General features: G+C 43.3%; 1 protein-coding gene across 9 annotated transcripts in view; it reads right to left on the minus strand.

Annotated features, from left to right (window-relative positions):
• Nucleotides 1–9,256: 9,256 nt before the first annotated feature.
• Nucleotides 9,257–19,554, minus strand: part of LOC141576894 (coiled-coil domain-containing protein 144A-like) — a 49,481-nt gene continuing 39,183 nt past the window's right edge. For 7 of the 9 annotated variants that reach the window (XM_074360264.1, XM_074360263.1, XM_074360261.1 and 4 more), the window contains 5 exons: nt 18,013–18,375; nt 17,228–17,433; nt 15,432–15,645; nt 10,717–10,762; nt 9,257–9,561 (listed from right to left, as the gene is read on the minus strand). In XM_074360264.1, coding sequence (XP_074216365.1) covers nt 9,467–9,561; nt 10,717–10,762; nt 15,432–15,645; nt 17,228–17,433; nt 18,013–18,375 — 924 coding nt within the window. In that variant the 3' untranslated portion in view covers nt 9,257–9,466. Of the gene's footprint in view, nt 9,562–10,716; nt 10,763–15,431; nt 15,646–17,227; nt 17,434–18,012; nt 18,376–19,554 lie in introns of those variants that run through there. The other 2 variants (XM_074360265.1, XM_074360267.1) reach the window with 2 other exon arrangements.

A 19,554-nucleotide genomic window follows, 5' to 3' on the forward strand; every position in this document is an offset into this window, starting at 1 on the left:
TGGGTGCTTTCTATTACCCTGTCTTCTAGATCACTAATTCGTTCCTCTGCATTATCTAGTCGGCTTTGCACAGCTATTAGATCATTCCTCATCTCTGTCAATGAGTTTACCCATTCTACTTGGCTCTTCTTTATAGCTTCAATTTCATTTTTGACATATTTTATATCTCTAAACACTATCTCTTTTAATTCCTTCAGCAATTTGATCACTCCTTTTTTGAAATCTTGATCTAGTAGGCTATCGATATCTATTTCATTGATCTTTCTTTCAGGGGATTTCTCTTGTTCTTTTAATTGGGAAAGGTTTTTCTGCTTCTTCATCTTGCTCATACCTCTCTGGCACTGTGGTTTATGGAGTATCAGTTGTCTATTTTGGTCCTTAAGGATTTTATCTATCTAATGCCTACTTAGGAATAGAACTTAGGAAAAAGAGAAAAAAATAAGAGAGAAAGAATTTTAAAAGAAGGGAGAAAGAGGGTTTGAAAACAGTGTATAATGAATAATAGAAGAGCGATTTGAAGCAGAGTATTAATCGGGTTGAGACGTCCTTTTAAAACCCTTAAAAAAAGGGGGGGGAGATGAATAGATGTATTTGAAAACTGTGTCTAATCAATAACAGGATATCAAAACCCAAGAGAAATAGAAATGAATTAAGAAGTAAAAATTAAGAGAGTAATAGAAAATAGAACAGGTAAAAACAGATTTAAAAAAAAAAAGAGGGGGGTTGTCGGTGTTCTCCTGGAGTCTGTGTGCTTTTAATGTGAAGTCTTTTTGTCTTCGTCCTGTTTTGGAAGCTCAGCTTGCTGTTTTCAGAGGCCCTCCGTTGGCGCCCTCTTCTGTGCTGCTCCCAGCACCTGTCTGCAAGCAGATCGCGCCTCCTCCTAACACTGGGTCAGGTGCAGCTCTCTGCTGTGGGCGGGCGGGTCGCTGCCCCTCCGGATGCCGCAGTCAGATGTTCCAGACTGGCCGGGTAGGAGGGCGGGTCGTGCCCCCTCCCAGCACCTCGGTCAGGGGCTGTGTTCCTGCCCGAAAGGCAGGAGGGGCGCTCTCCCTCTACCTGCACCGCCGCCGGTAGCTCCGCTGCTCTGTGCGGCTGCGCGCTCCGCCCTGGTCGGCGCTCCGCCCTGGTCGGCGCTCCGCAGGTGGGCTCGGGGAAGACCGAGGGACAGCCTTGTCCCTGCTCCGAGCCAAAACCCAGCTCCTTGTTTGTCTTTGCGGAGCAAGTTCTCTGAGGGACCAGGATGGAAGGATCCTATCTGCCCCGGGCTGCAGGCCAGTCTCAGTCTGGCCTTTGAGGCTGCTAAGCCCTTCCATGCTGATGCAGGTTTCGCCCCCGCCCCCGCCTGGGTTCTCAGCACGGAGGATATGGCGGCTGTGCCTGAGCCCCGCCTCTCTTCCCCCGAAAACTTTCCGCGGGTTTTCAGAGATGGGGGTGTGCACCCTTCCCCCGAGAGCACATCAACCTTTCTGTTTTATGGCGGGCCCAGGTTGTTCTGCCCTGTGCACCCACAGCCACGGCGCGCAGCCCCTTGTAGTCCCCCAGGGTTGCCTCCGTGCAGCCGCCCCCGTCCTCCACCCGGCTTGGTCAGCCTGGCCCTGCCCGCCGCTGCCGGCCCGCGTCTCAGGCTGGGTGTCGGGGGGACGCTCTGTGCCCGTTTAACATAGTTCTGTCAGACAAGGGCTGCTCTGTACAGATCCGAGCCTCGGAGGCTCCCCCTCCGTCCCGCTGGCCTCTCAGTTGGAGAGGGGAGACCCAGCGAGCGAGCGCCAGTCCTCCTTTGCCGCTCCCTCCCCGCGGGACCCGTCCCATGCTGCTTTGCCTTTTGTTCTTTCTTTTTTCCTTTTCTCCTAACAGATTTTTGGCGTCTTTATCTTTTGAAAAGGGCGATGTTCTGTTGGAGTTCCGCAGGTGCTCTGGTTGGCTGAGTGGGTCTGTAGATGTGGGTCTTGGTGTATTTGTGGGAGAGGGTGAGCTACGAGCGTCCTTCTACTCCGCCATCTTCTCCGTCGGGAGCATTTTTTCATGTGCAGTTTAAAAAATAGTGACAATAACAAATACTGGTGATGTAATAGAAAAGAACAAATCTGACTCCACATTAGATCTGTTCCTTTTCCTTTAACCCTGTGCCCTGTTCTCTAGGCTTAGTCTTGCCGGCTCTGCACCTTTTGGGAAACAATGTTACCTGTAGCCTGAAATAGACAGGAGAGCCTGTTCTCGGGGCTCTGACCTTTAAGGCTGTCAGCACTTCTGCACTCCTATAACAACAAGCTGCAGACTAGAAAGTAACATTTGTTTTGTTGGAGGTTTTGGAGGAGCACCATGACCTGGCGCACGTGGACAGCTGCAGGAACAAAGAATTCCTACAGTGAGAAGTTTACAACAACTAACACGCACCCCACCCTTTTTTTTTTTTTTTTTTTATAAAATGGGCCTGTATTCTGACTGGGGGATGATGGTTCTCCAAGGCATTAGTCTGCCATTCTCTCAGTCGGCTGGCTTTCCAAATAAAGTTGCCATTCTTTGCCCCAACACCTCATCTTTTGATTTATTGGCCTGTCCTGCAGTGAGCAGAGTTTGGACTTGGTAACAGTTTCACACATACAGCAAAGTGATTCAGTTATACATATAAATATGTATATATTTCTTCTCTTTAGGTTTTTCTCCATTATATGTCATTATAACAAATTGAATATCATTCTTTGTGCTCTACAGTAGGACCTTATTGTTTATATATTTTATATAAAGTCATGTGTGTCTGTTAATCCCAAACTCCTAATTTGCCCCTCCCCCACCCTGTGCCTTTGGTAACCATGTTTTGTTTTCTGTGTGCAGGAAGCATTTTTAGAAGCAGATTTCAGTGAGTTATAGGTGATATACATTTAAAATTCTGGTAGATATTGCCAAATGGCTCTTCAGAAAAGACCATACAACTTTATACACCCACTAACAGCATTTGGTGAGAGTGCCTTGCCAACACTGTACATTATCAACCATTTTTCATTTTTGACAATCTGAGAGGTCAGATTCTCACTGTTGCTTTAATTTGCCTTCCTTTTGTTAGGATTGAGGCTAGGTATCTCTCTGCCTCCCCCTCCCAGAACACATACACATCCTTGTTCACTGGAAAATACACATACAGAAAAAACAAATTTCTACTGTAGAGCACAGGGAACTATATTCAATATCTGGTAGTAACTTATAATGAAAAAAATATGAAAAGGAATATACGTATGTACATGTATGACTGAAACATTAGGCTGTGCACCAGAAATTGACACATTATAACTGATTATACTTCAATTAAAATTTTTTTAATTAAAAAAAGAAAATACACATACAGAAATGTGCACAAAGCTTTATTTTACGTGTGTGTATGTGCGTGCATACACACACATTAATGAATAGATACCAAGAAAACACTTGTGCAACCATCACTCAGGTCAAGAAACAGAACATGGAATGTGACCAGCTCCCCAAATCACACCCTGCCACCAAGCTCCTCTCTGATCATAAGCCCCTCCCTCTCACAGAGGTAACCACTATCTTGTGGTCACACCCAAATAATACAGTCTATTTTGGCCTATATTTGAATTCTCTATGGATGGAATGATATTACACACGTCCTTTTGCCCCATGTTGTGTTTGTGAGATTCATGCCCTGTTGCATGGTGATAGGGTGTCATTTCACACGATTAAAAATCATTTCAAATTCTCTCTGTACTGGGGGCTGGGGATCTTCTCTCTCCCTTCAGTGTCTCATTGGTGTTGTAAAATCTCCCCACATTTCTAGGGAGAAAGATTAAGAAGGTGGGAAGTGGGCTGGGAATTGGGAAGAAGCTGAGGCTCAGAGAAGCCACACAGACAGCAGGTGCCAGCCCAGATTCACATCCACGACTGTCTGACACCGGAGTCCAGCTCACTGCCCCATCCCAAGGAGATGAAGCAGCTTCACACAGACCAAGGGCGTCCAGGGTGATCCGGGCTCCATACAGGGCACACCCCAGACAGTGAGGACTGTAGGGATGCAGAAGAGAGTGAGTTCAGGGAAGACTTCCTGGAGGGGGCAGCAGTTGACCTTTGCTCTGACCCTTCTTCCTCCCCAAGGCCCCTGTGCCCCTAGCCCAGTATGGGGGGGCTCCAGATGCTCTCACCTCTGGGCAGTGTCTTCTTGGAAATGACTTGTCTGGCCCCAGATGGGTCCTGAGACAGGTTAGAAGGTGGAGGCCATGGGCCTGTGCTAGGCTTCTGGGAACCCTGTGGTGACTTACCCTCTGCCCTCCCCTTGCAGACACAGCCCTGGACTGCGACCTGAGCTGTGAAGTCAGGCAGGATAGGGGATTTGTGGACAAGGTAGGGGGTTTTCTGGCTGGGCCCAGAATGGGTGATGGAGTTTGGAGCTGCTCTAGGCTGGGTTAAGAGGGATGAGGGCCCTCAGGTGTCCCCCTGCCTCCCGGCTGATGCCGAGGTCGGGGGGGCCAAAGAGGAACCAGGCATGGCTGGGGGCCATTCACTGGGAGAAAAATCATCACCAAGAATTTTCAGGCACACAGGTGCCCAAACCTTCCTTTAAAGGGAAAACTCCTTCTGGATTTTCAGTCTAGACAGGGTCAGCAAACATTTTCTGCAAGAACAAACTAGTAAATATTTGAGGCTTTGAGAGCCATGGTGACTCTGCTGAATTACTTGGTTCTGCCACTGTGGGATGACAGAGCCGCAGGCAACACTGAAACAAAGGGATGTGACAGTGTTCCAATAAAACTCCACTTAGAAAAAGAGGCAGTGGCTGAGCCAAATGTGGCCCTTGGGCAGTAGTATGTCAAGCCCCTGATGTAGGTGAAAAGGGAAACCTACCAAGGATGAAACTACGAGCTTTGGGCTGGACTGTGCTGGCACTTAATGCCCTGGGAGCTCAGAGAAGGGTCAGGATGGGTTTTGTGAGCAAGGACTCACTTGAAGTCCACTTAAGCTGGGCTCCAGAGCGATGCCAGAAGGACGACATTCCAGGTGCGGGGACAGCAAGGAACAAGACCTGGAAGGAGGAATGGATCTTACAGTCAGGAAGTTGCCTAGGGAAAGAGGATGTTGGCTGGAGACGTAACACGGACATCCATGAAAGACAGCTGTGTAGTTAGACTTGACTGTGTGGGCACTAGGGAGCCATTTCCATTTCTTGAGCAGGAGTGGACCTATCCTCAGAGGGTGGGGTGAAGATGAACAGATGGGGTTCAGAGGCTGGCCAGGGGGACACTGAGGAGGGGTGCTGGTTGGTCTGGGACCTCACCACCAGCTCTGCTCTGCCGTTGGCAGCAGAAGTGGGTCTGGGGGCCTGGTGGGTTTGGAGCCATCCTGCTGATGATCTGTGACAGGGACAATCTGCACTGTGATGACCAGGATAACAGAAGCACGTGCACTGCCTGCAAGGAGAGGGGGCAACGGGGAAGCTTGTGGTCCTGGACTTTCAGCATCACTGCTCAGCTACCCTGCAGGGATTCTGACCCACATGAGTGGCTCTGAAGGCAGAGCTCAGGGCCAGAGTTTCAGCTCCTGATACACTGTGATGTTCCTTCAAACCTACCTCAGACTGGCAGCTGGTCCTCCCCAACATCCCCAGTGCCACCAGGCACACACACCAGGGCAGAGCTCTGGACATGAGCTGACTCCCCTTTCTCCCCCTCTAGGGGAGTGGAGAATGCTGACATGACTTAAGTGCCTACTGTGAGCTGGGCCCTTTCCCAGAACTCTGACTATTCAAGCCGGAGGGCAGCATCTCCTCACTTCAGAGGTGAGGCTGCTGAGGCCACTGGAGGCACTCCGCCAGTCTGCAGCAGATCCAAGCTTTCCAATTCCAGCACCAAATCCGGCCTCCTCCCTGAGTGCTCTAAGTTCCTTGGCCCTAAGGATCTCAGGGGCTGAGGAGGGTGGTCCGGGGGGGGTCCTCAGTTCCTCTCCCCCACTTTTGGCCAAGATCCAAGCAATTGCCTGCGGCGAACATCATTGCTGGGGCTTGGCACATGGGGTCTAATAACCACAGGATTTAGGGGCTCCCAGGACTGAGGGGGGTGTGGCCCCTACAAGCTCCTGAACCTTCTGGCTGAGATGAGCACATCAGAGCCAGAGAGCTGAGGGACCCACAGCAGGAGGGAACGTCCGTGTGGAGAGCCGGGGGACACAGGGGCTTTGCTGTCTCTGCCCGGAATTTCTTTATCATCACCCGCATCTTCAGCCTCACCTCTGGCAGGTACTGGGTGCCTGCTGTGGGCCAGGCACCATGACAGGCATGTCACGTGGTCCTTTCATCCTCATAGCCTGAAATTAACACTTTGGAAACGTTATCATCCCCACTCTATAGCTAAGGAAACTGAAGCCCGGTGAGAACAGCAACTGAATTCCAGGGATGTCCTCGCCTGGTGGGTTCTGAATCCCAGCGCAGGCTGACTCCTGAGCTCTGCACTGACTCCCTCCACTAACAGGAACTGGGAGTCCTTGGGCAGTTCCTGTGGGATCAGTCTTCTATGTGGATTATTTCAGAGCTGCACGCCCATCCTCTGAGGTAGGGACCTGTGTGATCCCCATTTTGCAGGTGAGGAAACTGAGGGAGCTCAGAAAGTTGAAGGGCCTTGGCCAAGGTCACAGAATCCACATTTCCTGGGCTCAAGTTGAGACTTATCTGAATCCCAGCTTGAAGAGAGAATCCCTAAAGCCTGCCCCATCCAAACCCCTCATCTTATGGCTGGTGAAATGGAGACCCAAAGGGGAGCGGAGGCTCACCCAGACCCCACAGTGGTCGTCGGCAGCAACGGGACGCAGGTCTCCATGGAGTCCCTCACATATAGTTTCCATTTTACAGATGGGGCAATTGAGGAGTGGAAAAATAAATGGCACAGAGAAGGCTAAAGGAAGTCAGGGTGGTAAACCCAACTTTAGCGCAATGAGATTCCTGAGGTCTCTTCCCCTACCTGCCAGATCCCCCAAGACCTGTTCGGGGGCAGGGCTCCTGGCTTCAGCCAGCTTGACCCTGGGCCCGCCTCTACAAGTTCAGATTTTCTGCCACTCCAGCCCTGAGCCCCTGCCCCTGGCCTGTGCGGTGCTCTGCCTCACCTGTGTTGGTAAGCTGGGGGTCTCGGCCAAGGGCGGTGTGAATTTGGTGCTGTATGCCTTCAACTTATAATACAGTGCTGCAGGTCAATTAACTCTCAGTAAAACTGAAGAAATAAATTGCGACTTGGGAGACACAGATTTGGGTAAAACTGAGTGTTTCAAGGACAGGAGTCAGGGGCTTATAAAGACAAAAAGCCAAGAGGCTGTCAAAAGTCTCCTGATGAGGATTGTGACTGACACTGACGTGAGCCAGTCAGGAGACACGTGTCCTTAAGGAATCACAGGTTATTTCAGGATAGTGGCTCAGTAAGTAGCTGAAGTTTCTGGCAGGTGTTCCGGATGACTTCATTAGGGCAGTAAGTGCTCACAGGGCCGGATTCTCTGTGGGCTGAGATGTGCATAAGTCACACCTCCTTAGTGAGCCCTCTCTAGCAATGCAGACTCCATTTTTATTTTTCTTTCACAAAGGCAGTCTTCTGCTGCCAGGAGCAGTGACCCCAGCTCAGCCTGGAGGACATTCAGGTGAGCTTCAGCTCACTGGCTAGTGCTGTAGGAATAGCGGAGTTTGCCTTCGATCTCTTCCCTGCAGGCGCGGCAGCGCCCATGCCAGCTGTGAATGAGCACAGCTACCTGTGCTCAGGCTTGTGCTGGGGTGGGGGCGGGGAGCATCCCTCCACCCTTCTAGGCTCACCTGGCTGGTCTAAGAATTAACCTGGCATAAGGTAGACTAACAGGAGAAAAATAAAAATTGAATAACACATATACTTCCTGTGTATACCCATGGGAGACAGCCAGAGTAAACTGAGTGAACTCACCAAGAAGGCTGCAGCCCTCACCTTCAACATCATCTTCAGCTAAAGACTAAAGAGGAAGCTGCAGGCAGCGGTCAGTTACAGAGGTCAGCTACATGGAATGCCCGGAGGCATGAGAAGTTCAGTTAGACAAGGGTTGGAAAGATGTCACGTTGATTTAGACGTGGGAGTCATCAGACTCGCTGCGTGGGAATGGAGGAAGGGAAGACACACCAGAGTGGGTGGGGACGGACTGCTGGTGGGGAAGCAAGCAGATCTCTCAGGAAGTTTGTCGTCAGAAGTAAGACTGGTTCACGTGAGAGGCAAGAAACAGGGAGATGTTTACAGAGAGGGGAATTTGAAATCATCACTGAGGGGGAAGAAGGTGCAAATTAACTAAATAAAAGTAGCAGGATAGCTGGGCAGTGTGACTTTTTTCAGCAGCACTTAGATGCCTGGGGGGACGTAAGGGGGAAAGAATGAGAATCAGTCTGTTGTGTAGTTGGGAGTTTTGCCAAGTAAGTACACTGAAAGGATGGGAAAGGGAATAAAGGATCTAAGTAGGAGTTATTAAAATTTTAGCTCCGGGAAATTGTTGAGAAGGAGAGTATTTCCTTTACTGTCTTACATTCAGTGATTGGGAACCTGCAAATTAAATTGACTAAAGCAGATTACTGTGAGAAAAAAATTACGTATGAATACATGCAAGAGTTCACAAAGCAATGGGATTTGAAGGGGTGGCTAGAATTGGGGGCTTACATACAATTTAATACGTGACAGGAAAAGGAGAAAGGCATTTTCTGAAAAACAAATGACTTCTTGGTGAGAGGGGAGAGAAAGGGCACTTATGGTAGAACAAGTGACATTTAGGAAAGATAGATAATGCCTTAGGAGAATGTATGGGAGAGATGGCAGGTTTGTGACAATGTCCGTTTGAGTCTGGTGCTCCGAACTTGTCTCTAATTTTAAGACTGTTTCCAAAAAGTAAGTAAATAAATAGAGAAAATGAAAAGCCTGAGTCAGATTTCATTTCTCCATGAGGAAACATCTGTGAATCAGTGTTTCAGGTAACATGCAGAAAATCTGACGGCACTGTAACGATTGTGATCCATTAGAACACTGAAACAGCCACAGCAGATCCAAACGCTGTCCGTCTAAATCTTTAGGTTGACAGACAGTGATTAACACTGGAAAATTCAAAAAAGCTACCAATCAACACGGCTCAATAACAAGGACAAATCTGGTCGGTGGTTGGGTGCTGCTTAAACAGCTGGCATCCGGGCTCAGTTTGAGTATATAATACTCCAAAGTGCTGAGTTTCATTCCCAAAATCTGCTTAAAAGTCAATGAGATGCAGAGAAACGTGGTTTAAAATACTACATCAGTTTTAATCATGCATATATAATACAAGAATATTTCCCTTTAATAAACATTGTCAGTATCTTACTTAGCGGGAAATAATTAAAATGTTAGGCAAACAGCCCAGAGCAGGTAAATGTTTACTATTTCAGAGCAGGTAAATGTTTACTATTTATCCTGTAGATCAGATACTTTTCTTCAGAATTTCCACATATTCTTCACGTGCTTTCGAAACCAGATCTGGACTTGGACTTGACTCGTCCATCGAGCCTACGAGAGAGTCTGTAGGACTTAGATTCAAGTTCAATAGTAGCTGGAAAGAAAATGAAAGAATTAGATTTACTTAAAATACTTCATAGGTAACTAAACGTCAGTTTATTTTTTAAGAAAAGCTGAGACTCTTCTAAGTTTTAAGAAGAACGAAAAATACCTACATATGATTACAACACAAAATACAAGATTACTACTCTAGACTTTGCCCAGGGCTGCACGTTGAATTAACTGCTCCTGTGGCTAAGGATCAGAGTGCCTGGTTTTCTCACTCTTCATTCATTTACTCAGCAACCATGTGCTAAGGCACTGTGACAAGCACTGGAACCACAAGATGAAGATGACAGAGTCCACCCTGAAAGATCTTGTACCATAAACTGGAGAAACAGATGAACAGGCAGTTTCGGTACAGAGACATAAATGCCATGACAGGTATAAAAGAGGGCAGAGTTGGAACACTCAGAAGGGACGTCCAGCTTTGTGTCAATATTGTCCCCTTTGGTGGCCGTGATGTGTAAGCAGATACCTGAAGGAGGAGGAGAAAGTGTGGGAGGGAGAGGCAAGAAGCAAACACAAAGCAGAGGCAGGAAGGGCGCCCGCGGAGCTGGGCGCAGTCTGACCAGCTGCTGGAGCACAGGGGCAGAGCAGGGGAGGAAAGAAATATGGCTGAAGACTTTGGCAAGGGCCAAATCGATGTGGGTGTTTTTCTTCCAAGCTAAGGAATTTGGAATTTTTCCTGAGGGCAAAATGTTAACTAGTGACAAAGTGAATGACAGGAAATTAATTGTCATCCACCAGGGGACAGGTACATGAACTGTGATTGCTTGAGTCTGGGTTTTTTGCCTCAGTCACTACCAAACTCGAGAAGCTGATGACCTCCATGCTTTGTGAGAACAGGTCTTTGTGCACAGGTGACAGGCCCACGGGGACAGCAGGAGAGGAAGGGCACAGCCAGAAACAGAGAACACAGACTTCTTGAGATTTTTTTAAAGCTGTGGATCATGATGAATAAATGAGGAATAAGTACATTTATCATTATGAATGAGATTATGCTTTCACGTTTTTCATTAACTATGGTGTAAGGAAAAACTTAACATAGTATCTGTTATTCAAACAACAGAATGAGGTGCCATTTACTGTTTACAGTGTATTTCAGAAATCAATGTCTAAATTTAATTCAGAAATGTTGGCAACATACCTTCTTTTAATTCTCTATCTATATTATTCTCCAACTTCTTCCGCATCTGAAATAAGTCAAATATTATTTTTAATGTTTAAGTTAAATAAGAAACACTATCATAGGAATGACAGCTAGCTTATGAAATGTGGCCTTTAAATAATACTTTCAGAGACTTGACCTAACTTGGGGATTGCTTAAATAGAAAAAATAATCACAGGAATAAAATAAAGTAAATTCCTACTCACTTTGATTTTAGATAATAGAGAACATATACGTAAGGCTATTTAGATTCCCCTGATGGAAAGCACAGTAAACACTGCCCTGTCAGATACACATAATCTCAGAGGGTGATGCCTGATCTTATTAGCACAAAGAGTTTAAACAATTCATGTTCTACACTGAATGCATTACTTTGCATTTCTCAGAAAAACTGCCCTTTATAAAAGTTTAGTTTTTTTTAACGTTAATGGGTTTTTCCTTAAAATGAGCTTTTCCATTCCAGCACTTTTAGAAAATTAAAATTTTAAGGTCTGTTCTTGCTAATGGTTTTAGCACAGAATAGTAGATACATAAAATGAAAAAAAGGGCTCTGTTATGATATCAAGTGAAAATTCTACTGGCAAACAAGTTCAGCAAATGTATTTTGCTCTCTGTATATGACTAAGATATTTCTATCAAAATCTGCTTGAAGAAAAGGAGGCTAGCGCCAGTTTTCAAAGTTGGTTCCTGATTCACAACTTCCTTGAGTTAAAAATAAGGAAAACAATACGTTATTCTTTAACTGTAACTTTGTTTCTGTTCTAGAAATTGGAGCCAACTATTTGAAACGACTTAATTAGTTATGTATTTAATTATGAAACATGTGGGGACATTTCAAACTACGTGTCCCCACCTACAGTGTTCTTTTAAAAATCTTTCTTATAAAAGTCACCCGGCTCACTAAACAGGGTCTAAACTAGTACACCAGACATAATAAACACTGTGGTGACAACAGTGACACGAGAGCCGAGGCCTTTGTAAATGTTAGGTGCAAAGACAAAATTTGGGGCTACCATTTGCCAGTAGTTTCAGAGACTGTTTTCCCTAACACTCTGACAAGAGCATTCTAGAGAGGCCTTCTGCCATCAACGTGACATCAGTGCCAGGCGGGTCCTGTGAAGTGAAAAACGCCTAACAGATGAAGGGAGAAGCCTTTACTGAAATAATTTCATATAACCGTTAATAAACACTATGCAAAATGTAGATCACATTTTTACATGAGTTGAATGTAAGATTACTACCTTTTCCTCTGCAAAGCTATTTTCCTAAATAGGTACTTCTGGGACCTTTATGTTTATTTCTAGGTGAGGACCCCCATGTCCCAATGGTGGAAGTGGTCTGAAGTCCAACATTAATAAGGACAAGGCACCTACAGTTTTAAACTTTTCCATTTAACAAAAACACAGAAAGATGAGAAAATTATACACAGGAAGACAATGTATCAGCAAGTTTTAATTCTAATGATTTTTAATTAGGAGGACTCTCTCATAACTGGCAGTTTGCAGACCATGTCCCACAGAAATGGTAGGTCCCACTGGGGACACTGCAGGATTGAGGTCAAAACTGAGGTCACAGGCTGGAAGATAATGCTGCCCTCTCTTTCCGAGATCAACTTGATAAAAAGACACTTGCCTCACACATATACACACAAGTTCATTTCTGAAGTGAATATATTTTCAGATTATTGATACTTTTTAAGTTAAAACTTGGTGTCATTCTTATTTTAAATGTTATAAAAATTAGTACAATTCCAGAAATGTAATAGAATCAAGTCATTTAACCACTCTGATTCATCATCCTGTTGTAAATAGGTTAATGTATGAAGGAAATGACACTTGTCAGTTTATAACTATTAAATACATGTATTTTGCTACAGAGAAAAGAAATGAAAATTTGTTGATCAAGGAGCTGAAAAATTAAGTACAGAGAAAAAAGCGAATGAAAGAAAATAACTGGAAGTTGAGTGATTGTCTTTCAAAAGATAACACACTTCCTCATTTGTCCATTCAGACAAAATGAAATGAGGGCAGGAGGGAGTCCACAGGGCAGAGAGCTGATACCAGAAACAAGGTTACTGAACTCTGCCTCTGCCTCATGAGAAATGAGCTTAACTACAGTGATAGTTTGATTCGAATTAAAATTCAGAGTGGACGTGCCCTGCCTTGGAAGCCTACTTTTAAAAGAAACGTGACCAGATTCTGCTGAGACACAGTGCTGTGTCATGTAAAAAGTTAAAGTCTTAGAATGTTAACCATTTTAGCTCTGGTGCACTGATATAGTCCCATTTAGAAAAAGGGCTGCTAAACTGAATGGACAATTGAGAAATTTAAAAGTTACTTAAATAAATCATTAGAAAATGTTTGAAAGTGTCAGTAATACACCAGAAGTCCAAAATCAATGAGTGTAAAATTTAGTCTTCCTATTTAAAATAGATTTGAAGGACATTTATTAACTATTGTGGCCATGCTTCATGTTAGGCACACCAACACTTAAAAACTCTTGAACATAAAAAAACCTCTAAAACAGAGAAATTTTGTGTTATAATATTGTCTGGAATCCATTTTTAAGTTTTCAATTCTCAGAAAAAAATTCTATGTGCAAGAAAATCTAACAGTGATGTATCTGCTCAGGCTAATTTTAACCTTTTGTATTTTATAGTAATATAGATAAGACAACTGAGTAAAACTGTAAAATTGCTTCTGACATGTAGGACAAAACATCCCAGAAATAAACTAGAATGTGAAATCTGAGGGTAAAAATTTAGCAAAACAGATACGGGGTCCATCTGTTACCACTACAACGATGTCACGTGACAAGGCTGTACGTCAAGCAGCAGTAAGAGAGGCAATAAATCCAAGTGTTATGAACTGGAAAAAACTTGCTTCGACAACCAGCACGACTGAAATCAGACTTAGAGCAATACTGTGAAGTTAGAAGAAAATGCTGAGTAAGCTGGAACTTCACAGTAGGAACCGTCCAAAATGTTAAAATCTTGCACATAAAGGAGAATGTTAAATTCAATCCCAATGCCATTTTTAACATTTTGCTTTCTAGAACCATAGCTAAAAAGCTGTGCGTCTGTTGTTTTGTTAAGCCCCATGCAAAAACCCATCCCTTCATCATTTTAAACAGTATGTTCACACCTCTCATGGCATTACTTTATGTTTTCCCAGCAGAAATAATTACATCCCTAGCAATTCCACAAGGCATCTTCTTTCTCTAAGTCTGACTAAGAAATCTGTAAGCAGTAACTGTACAGTAACTCCTATGAGGCTCCCGGCAGTGCTGAGGGAGACGTGTCTCTGCACCTGGACAGAATGGGGCTTGTTAACCTCCCTGCTAAACCTAGCATGATTCGGCCCCACGGCCCCACAGAAGAACTACGTGTACCTTGGAACTACAACACTGAGTTTAAAATAAATCATTTTCCAGTGTATCTAGAAGTACTAAAAAATAGACACCTCTTTCCTCCAAAAACATCAAAGGAAACAACTGTCCTCAGGAGTCTTCTCCTGAATTGCTTTTGCACTCACACTCTTCCACCATCATCCTGTAAAGTGACCCACTGTGGATTTTTTGGTGACAACTAATGAAAACATTTCGAGTTTGCATCATGCTTAGCCACTGACAGAAGTGTTAGCCATGCATTTTTTTTTTTTAACACCATGCAGTCTGGTTTCATGACTCTGAAGCACTTAGACTCAATTTACCCACAACACTGTCTATGAAACCTGAGCTTTTTTCTTCTTCGATTTATTATGACATGAAGCCAAGTGAGAAGAAACAGGTTGATACCTCACTTAAAAAGGGCCCGTGCTACCTTTCCCTGCATCAAGAAGATCATGAAAACACCATCAAACCATAAACCAACACGCACCGATTTAAATGGGTATTTTAACAACAATGATACACAATGAAAACTGGTTGTAATTTAAAGACTCCCTATCATTGCCACCTCGTTATTCCTAGTGAGGGCAAGACAGAGACGTAAGTGAACTTCATTTTAAAAATTTAAGTATTTCCTTTACTTGACTACATACTTAGAAATGTTCTACAATTTCTCAGTAAGACATTTTATAGCAATTAAAATAACAATGCTATAAGTAAAATAGCAATTAAGGATGTACTCTTACAGAAGAAAATGATAAGAATTTTAAACTTAAAAACAGACCTTAATGTTTTTAGTGTTACAAGTTTATTGAATTCATAAAAAGAATATATCTTGGATTCCTTTAAATAAAAAACATCTGCATGTGGTTAAGTAGCTCAATGTCAATCATTTACTTATGCTTAGGGGTAGAAAAACTGGGGTGCAGCAAAACTTGAAAATGACTATGAACCAATGCCAAACCGAAATCAATCAGAAGCTAAGCCAAACATTGGAAAGTGGATCTCTAGTTATTTGGCAATAATACTTAATTTCAAAACTAGAGTTTAAAATGGAGCTTTTTAAGAAATTTAAAATTTATCAGTTTAGTTGCATTTATTGAATAAAGTTAATGACAGGTATCTCTTGAAAATTACAAGTCCAGGGACTTTAAAAAAAATTATAAAATTTGTATCCTTTATTAACACAATTATGGCTTTTACTTAGTGTGCAGAAGTCAAATAAACAACTCAGAATTTCATTAAATTAAAAACAAGAATTGTATCAGAAATCTGAAAACCAAGGAAAAAAAGATAACATAACTAACCCTGAACAGATCGCTTATGCTAGTCGAAGGGTCTGAAAAATTCCTGAAGTTCCTTCTTCGAGTAAGACTCCTTTCGGTCTCTAAGCTAGTACTAGAACTTTCATCAGAAGGCGGTCCGTCAACAGGCCGTGCGGGAACAGAGCTGAGGAGAGAACTCTTGTGCTGCTTCTCCAGCTGAAGCTCAGTGCTCACTGCTGCCAGCCTCTCATTAGCCCTGCGAGGATTGCAAAGCACAGATTTCATTCATTTCATTTTCTTCCTAAGTGATGTGTATTTTTAAAGTTGCTATAATAGTAAACAGATTGTCCCATTAAACTGTGTTTTGACACCAAAAAATACGACAGCGCAGACCTACTGTAAACAATTACAGTTTAAAACTGTCCTAAAGAAGGACGTATATGCCTGGGGGGCCCTTAACTAACGAGTACTTCAAAGTGGGGAGAGTCAGAGATGGAGACGCCCTCCGAGGATCCCCGCTGCCTTCTGCACTGGCTGCATCTAGACATGTTCACCCTCAGGAAACCAATTTAGAAATAAAAACTAAACCATCCCTCAAAGCCATTTTCAAGCATTTGCTTTCACCCCCCTTATACACACATTTCACTCACTACCTGGGAGACATTAAGCATGCGGCACTGAGGAACAGTTTAGAGACACCACCTCTTGGGGGCACCAGGCGGCAGAGTCGATGGTGGGAAAGAACTATGACAGCACCAGGGGCAGTTTCAAGTGTCCCCCAATGTCCCAAAGCTCATTTTGTTGCTTCGCTTTTACCAGAGGCCTACATCAGCACCTGTTTTCCATAACCAAAAAATACTCAAGTGGATTTTCACTTTTATGGAAAAAAAACCAAAAAGCCAGAATAGCACTGGGTGTTTGTTTCAGCCCGAGCCATCAGAGGGGCAATGAGCACCCCGAGCAGCAAGAGAGGCCCCACTGAGCTCCTTCCCCAGAACCACACTCAGTATCCCGGCATCACGCGACCACGGCTTTGGACTGTGTCTGTGAGCGCCTGTGCTTTATGCATGTTTATTTTATGCATCCACCAGCAAGATGTGTCCTAAGGTAACTGCCTCTTTGCTTTACACCGACAACTTTCATAGAAACACTCTACTTTTGGATAGCACGGAGACCTGTAGCTTATACTGTTATTCAGGCACCGGAGGATGGACCTACCCTTTCTGTCTTCCACACACCCTCTCGGGCAGGCCACCATATTCTTTTTAGCCACTTTGTGAACCACTATACTGCCCTTCACCCTGATGTTAATTTCCCTGTTTCCCAAGCATGCCTTGACGTAGCGGAGACAAACTTAGAAGGATACAGTACTTCATCTCGATGCCCACGAGTGGTGACACCAAATATCACAATCAAGTAAATTTACCAAACACCAGAATGGGGCCCCTTGGGTTTAAGTTGTACTCTTCCAAAACACAAGTTAATTTTAAACTCATTAACACTTCTATTTATGGGAATTCCAGCTAGAAATTTTGTGATAATATGGCTGTCTAAATTACAAAGTTTGCAAAACCCCTAGCTTAAAGACTAGATCAGGATAAATATATGCAAATATAAAAAATAAAGTCATGTAAAAGCAACAAAAGGCAGCGAGATGCAAACTGCCCTGGACTGACATTTTAAAGGGGAGTTCATTTACTAACACCATTTCCCAAAATGACACTATCTAGTCAGCTCTCACTTGCTACTCACTTCATGAACTTGGCTCAATAAAAATTATGCCTTAGAGGCAAGTTAATGAGCTAAATTGTTTTCTATAATTCTACGTTTTAACTTACAAGTTTAGTTGGCTTGCCAATGACATTCCATTTTCTAGCTCTTCCAGGTACAGCTGCCTGTATTTTTCCAATTCTTTTTCATTACAATCAAACTGAAAAGTTTTACTTTTCAGTTCAGTTTCCAGACCTTTAACTCTGTGTTCCATTTGACTTACTGAAGCACGTTTATACTCTCTTAACAAGTTTTCTTGAGATGCTGCTTGGGCCTACAGCAAATTAAAAGGATACAATTTTAAAAATACTTATAACCTAAGTAATTACAGTACATTTTTCCCTTTAGTTTTGAGTCAGTGATTCAGAGAGCAACTTTTAAATGTGAAAAAAAGCTGAACTTTAAAATACTTATCATCAATGTCAAGTGAATTAAATCTGAATTACGAAATTAAAGTTGAATCACTCTTACATTAGTACTCATGTAATGTGATAGTTCAAAGAATAATAGGATCAATTTAAAATTTTAACAGTTGAACAATACAACCTAACAGTAATCCCAGAGTGTGGTACAGTATTTGAGTCACAATATATTCTTTTCCTCCTAGTCGTCTTCATTTACACCAATTGGTCTTAAAAGTGATTATCTAGTGAGAGATGTTCTGAAAGATCAATTTAGTGATAGTAATGATGGAAACTGAATTATTTAAAGGGAGTAACAAATGCGGCCTTCCTTCCAGAAATCTACAAAACAAACCGCTATATGGGAAGTAGAGGAAACACATAAAATCTACACATCTGAACTGTAATTCTCAGCGAAGTGAATTACAGCACGTTACAGATCAATGCTTCACCTGTAAGAACTGGCTGATTTCTTCCAATCTTTCTGCAATATCCTGTCTTGCTTGCTTTTCAGTCTCCTGTTTGTACCGCATGACTTGACTGAGTTCTTTCAGTTTTTCTACTACATCCCGTCTTGCTCGCTCCTCAGTCTCCCGTTTGTACTGCTCCACTGGACTGTGTTCCACTGCGTTCATTTCTAGGTGATGCCTGAGGTGCACTACTTCTTCTTCCAACTGCTTTTTCTCCTCCTCCAGTGTGTCAGATTTCTTTTGCAATTCTTTCATAAATAACTCCTTTAGAAAACGTTGAGTTTCTGCACTCAGATGGAGAAGTACTGAAGATGTAGATTCCACTTTTGCTGGAAGATCAGCATTCTGCATGAAGAACATAAAACTGTTTGGTAATGAGGTTAGCAGACTAAGAACAGCCTAACTCTAAACCAGCATCAAAGGTTGAAATAAATTCAGTTACAATAAAATGGTATCTGCCTTGTGGAATGGAGAAACTCAAATTACTCAGAAAGTCAAGAAAAAAGCTCAAACCACCAAGAGTCACAAAACAATACTGTTTACTGTCATCATCTTTGTTATACATTTGTACTTGAATTTACACTCTTATTTTTCTGTAATCAGTTCATGTCTTTCCTACATAAAATGACTACAAGGCACCTCTTAGTAGAAAGTCTCTTACCCCTTCCTCCCCCAAGTCTTAACTCTCCATGACTTTTAAAGTTTTAGGGAGATCACGTTGAGTTACTTAGGGCTGAATTAATAAATGCCTCCCAAAACAAGACTTTGAAAAAAAGACTGCAATTAATACATCTTACAAATATGGGTTCTAATGCCATAAGCCTTTCTCTGAACCACAAATATTGTATGCTTATTTGAATTGCATTCCAAGGAGCAATGAGTGATTCGCAGAGTTAAGGAGAAACCCATCTCCTAATGTAGTGGTTTTAAGGTGATCCATACATTTTTCTAAAGAAAAAAGCCTTAATTCTTGTAATCCTTTGTGGCTCTCCACAAAACAAGAGAACATACTCAACAAAGACAAACAGAAGTACTTGCTGGATTTTCAGTGACACTGACTTGGAAGAACTACTTTCCTTCAGATAGAAGGATTATTTGGTAAGACAAGGCAGGCAGAGATGGTGGTTGTAAAACAACTACAAATTCCTTGACACTTCCCCTGTGAAATTCCCTCCCCTGAAGTATGTACTGGCCTCAGTCAACTGGTTTCTAGGGGACAGAATGTGGGGCCACTGCTGTGTGATTTCTAAGGCTAAATGGCTTCTGACTTTCACTCTGTAGGGATGCTCACCCTTAGAACCCAGCCACCACGTTGTGAAGCCCAGGCCACCTACTGAGTCTTTGTACATGCAGCTGTCCCAGCTGATGACCCCAGGGAATGTCCTTAACCAAAGCCAGCTCCAACTTCCAGATATGAGCATGAACAAGCCTTTAGATTATTCTAGTGCCCGCTTGATGCCAAGTGGAGAAGAAATGAGCTGGCTCCACTGAGCATTGTCTAAATACAGATTTGTGAACCAAGCA

This window comes from Camelus bactrianus, unplaced genomic scaffold (genome assembly GCF_048773025.1).
Source record: "Camelus bactrianus isolate YW-2024 breed Bactrian camel unplaced genomic scaffold, ASM4877302v1 HiC_scaffold_43, whole genome shotgun sequence".
Lineage (NCBI taxonomy): Eukaryota > Metazoa > Chordata > Mammalia > Artiodactyla > Camelidae > Camelus > Camelus bactrianus.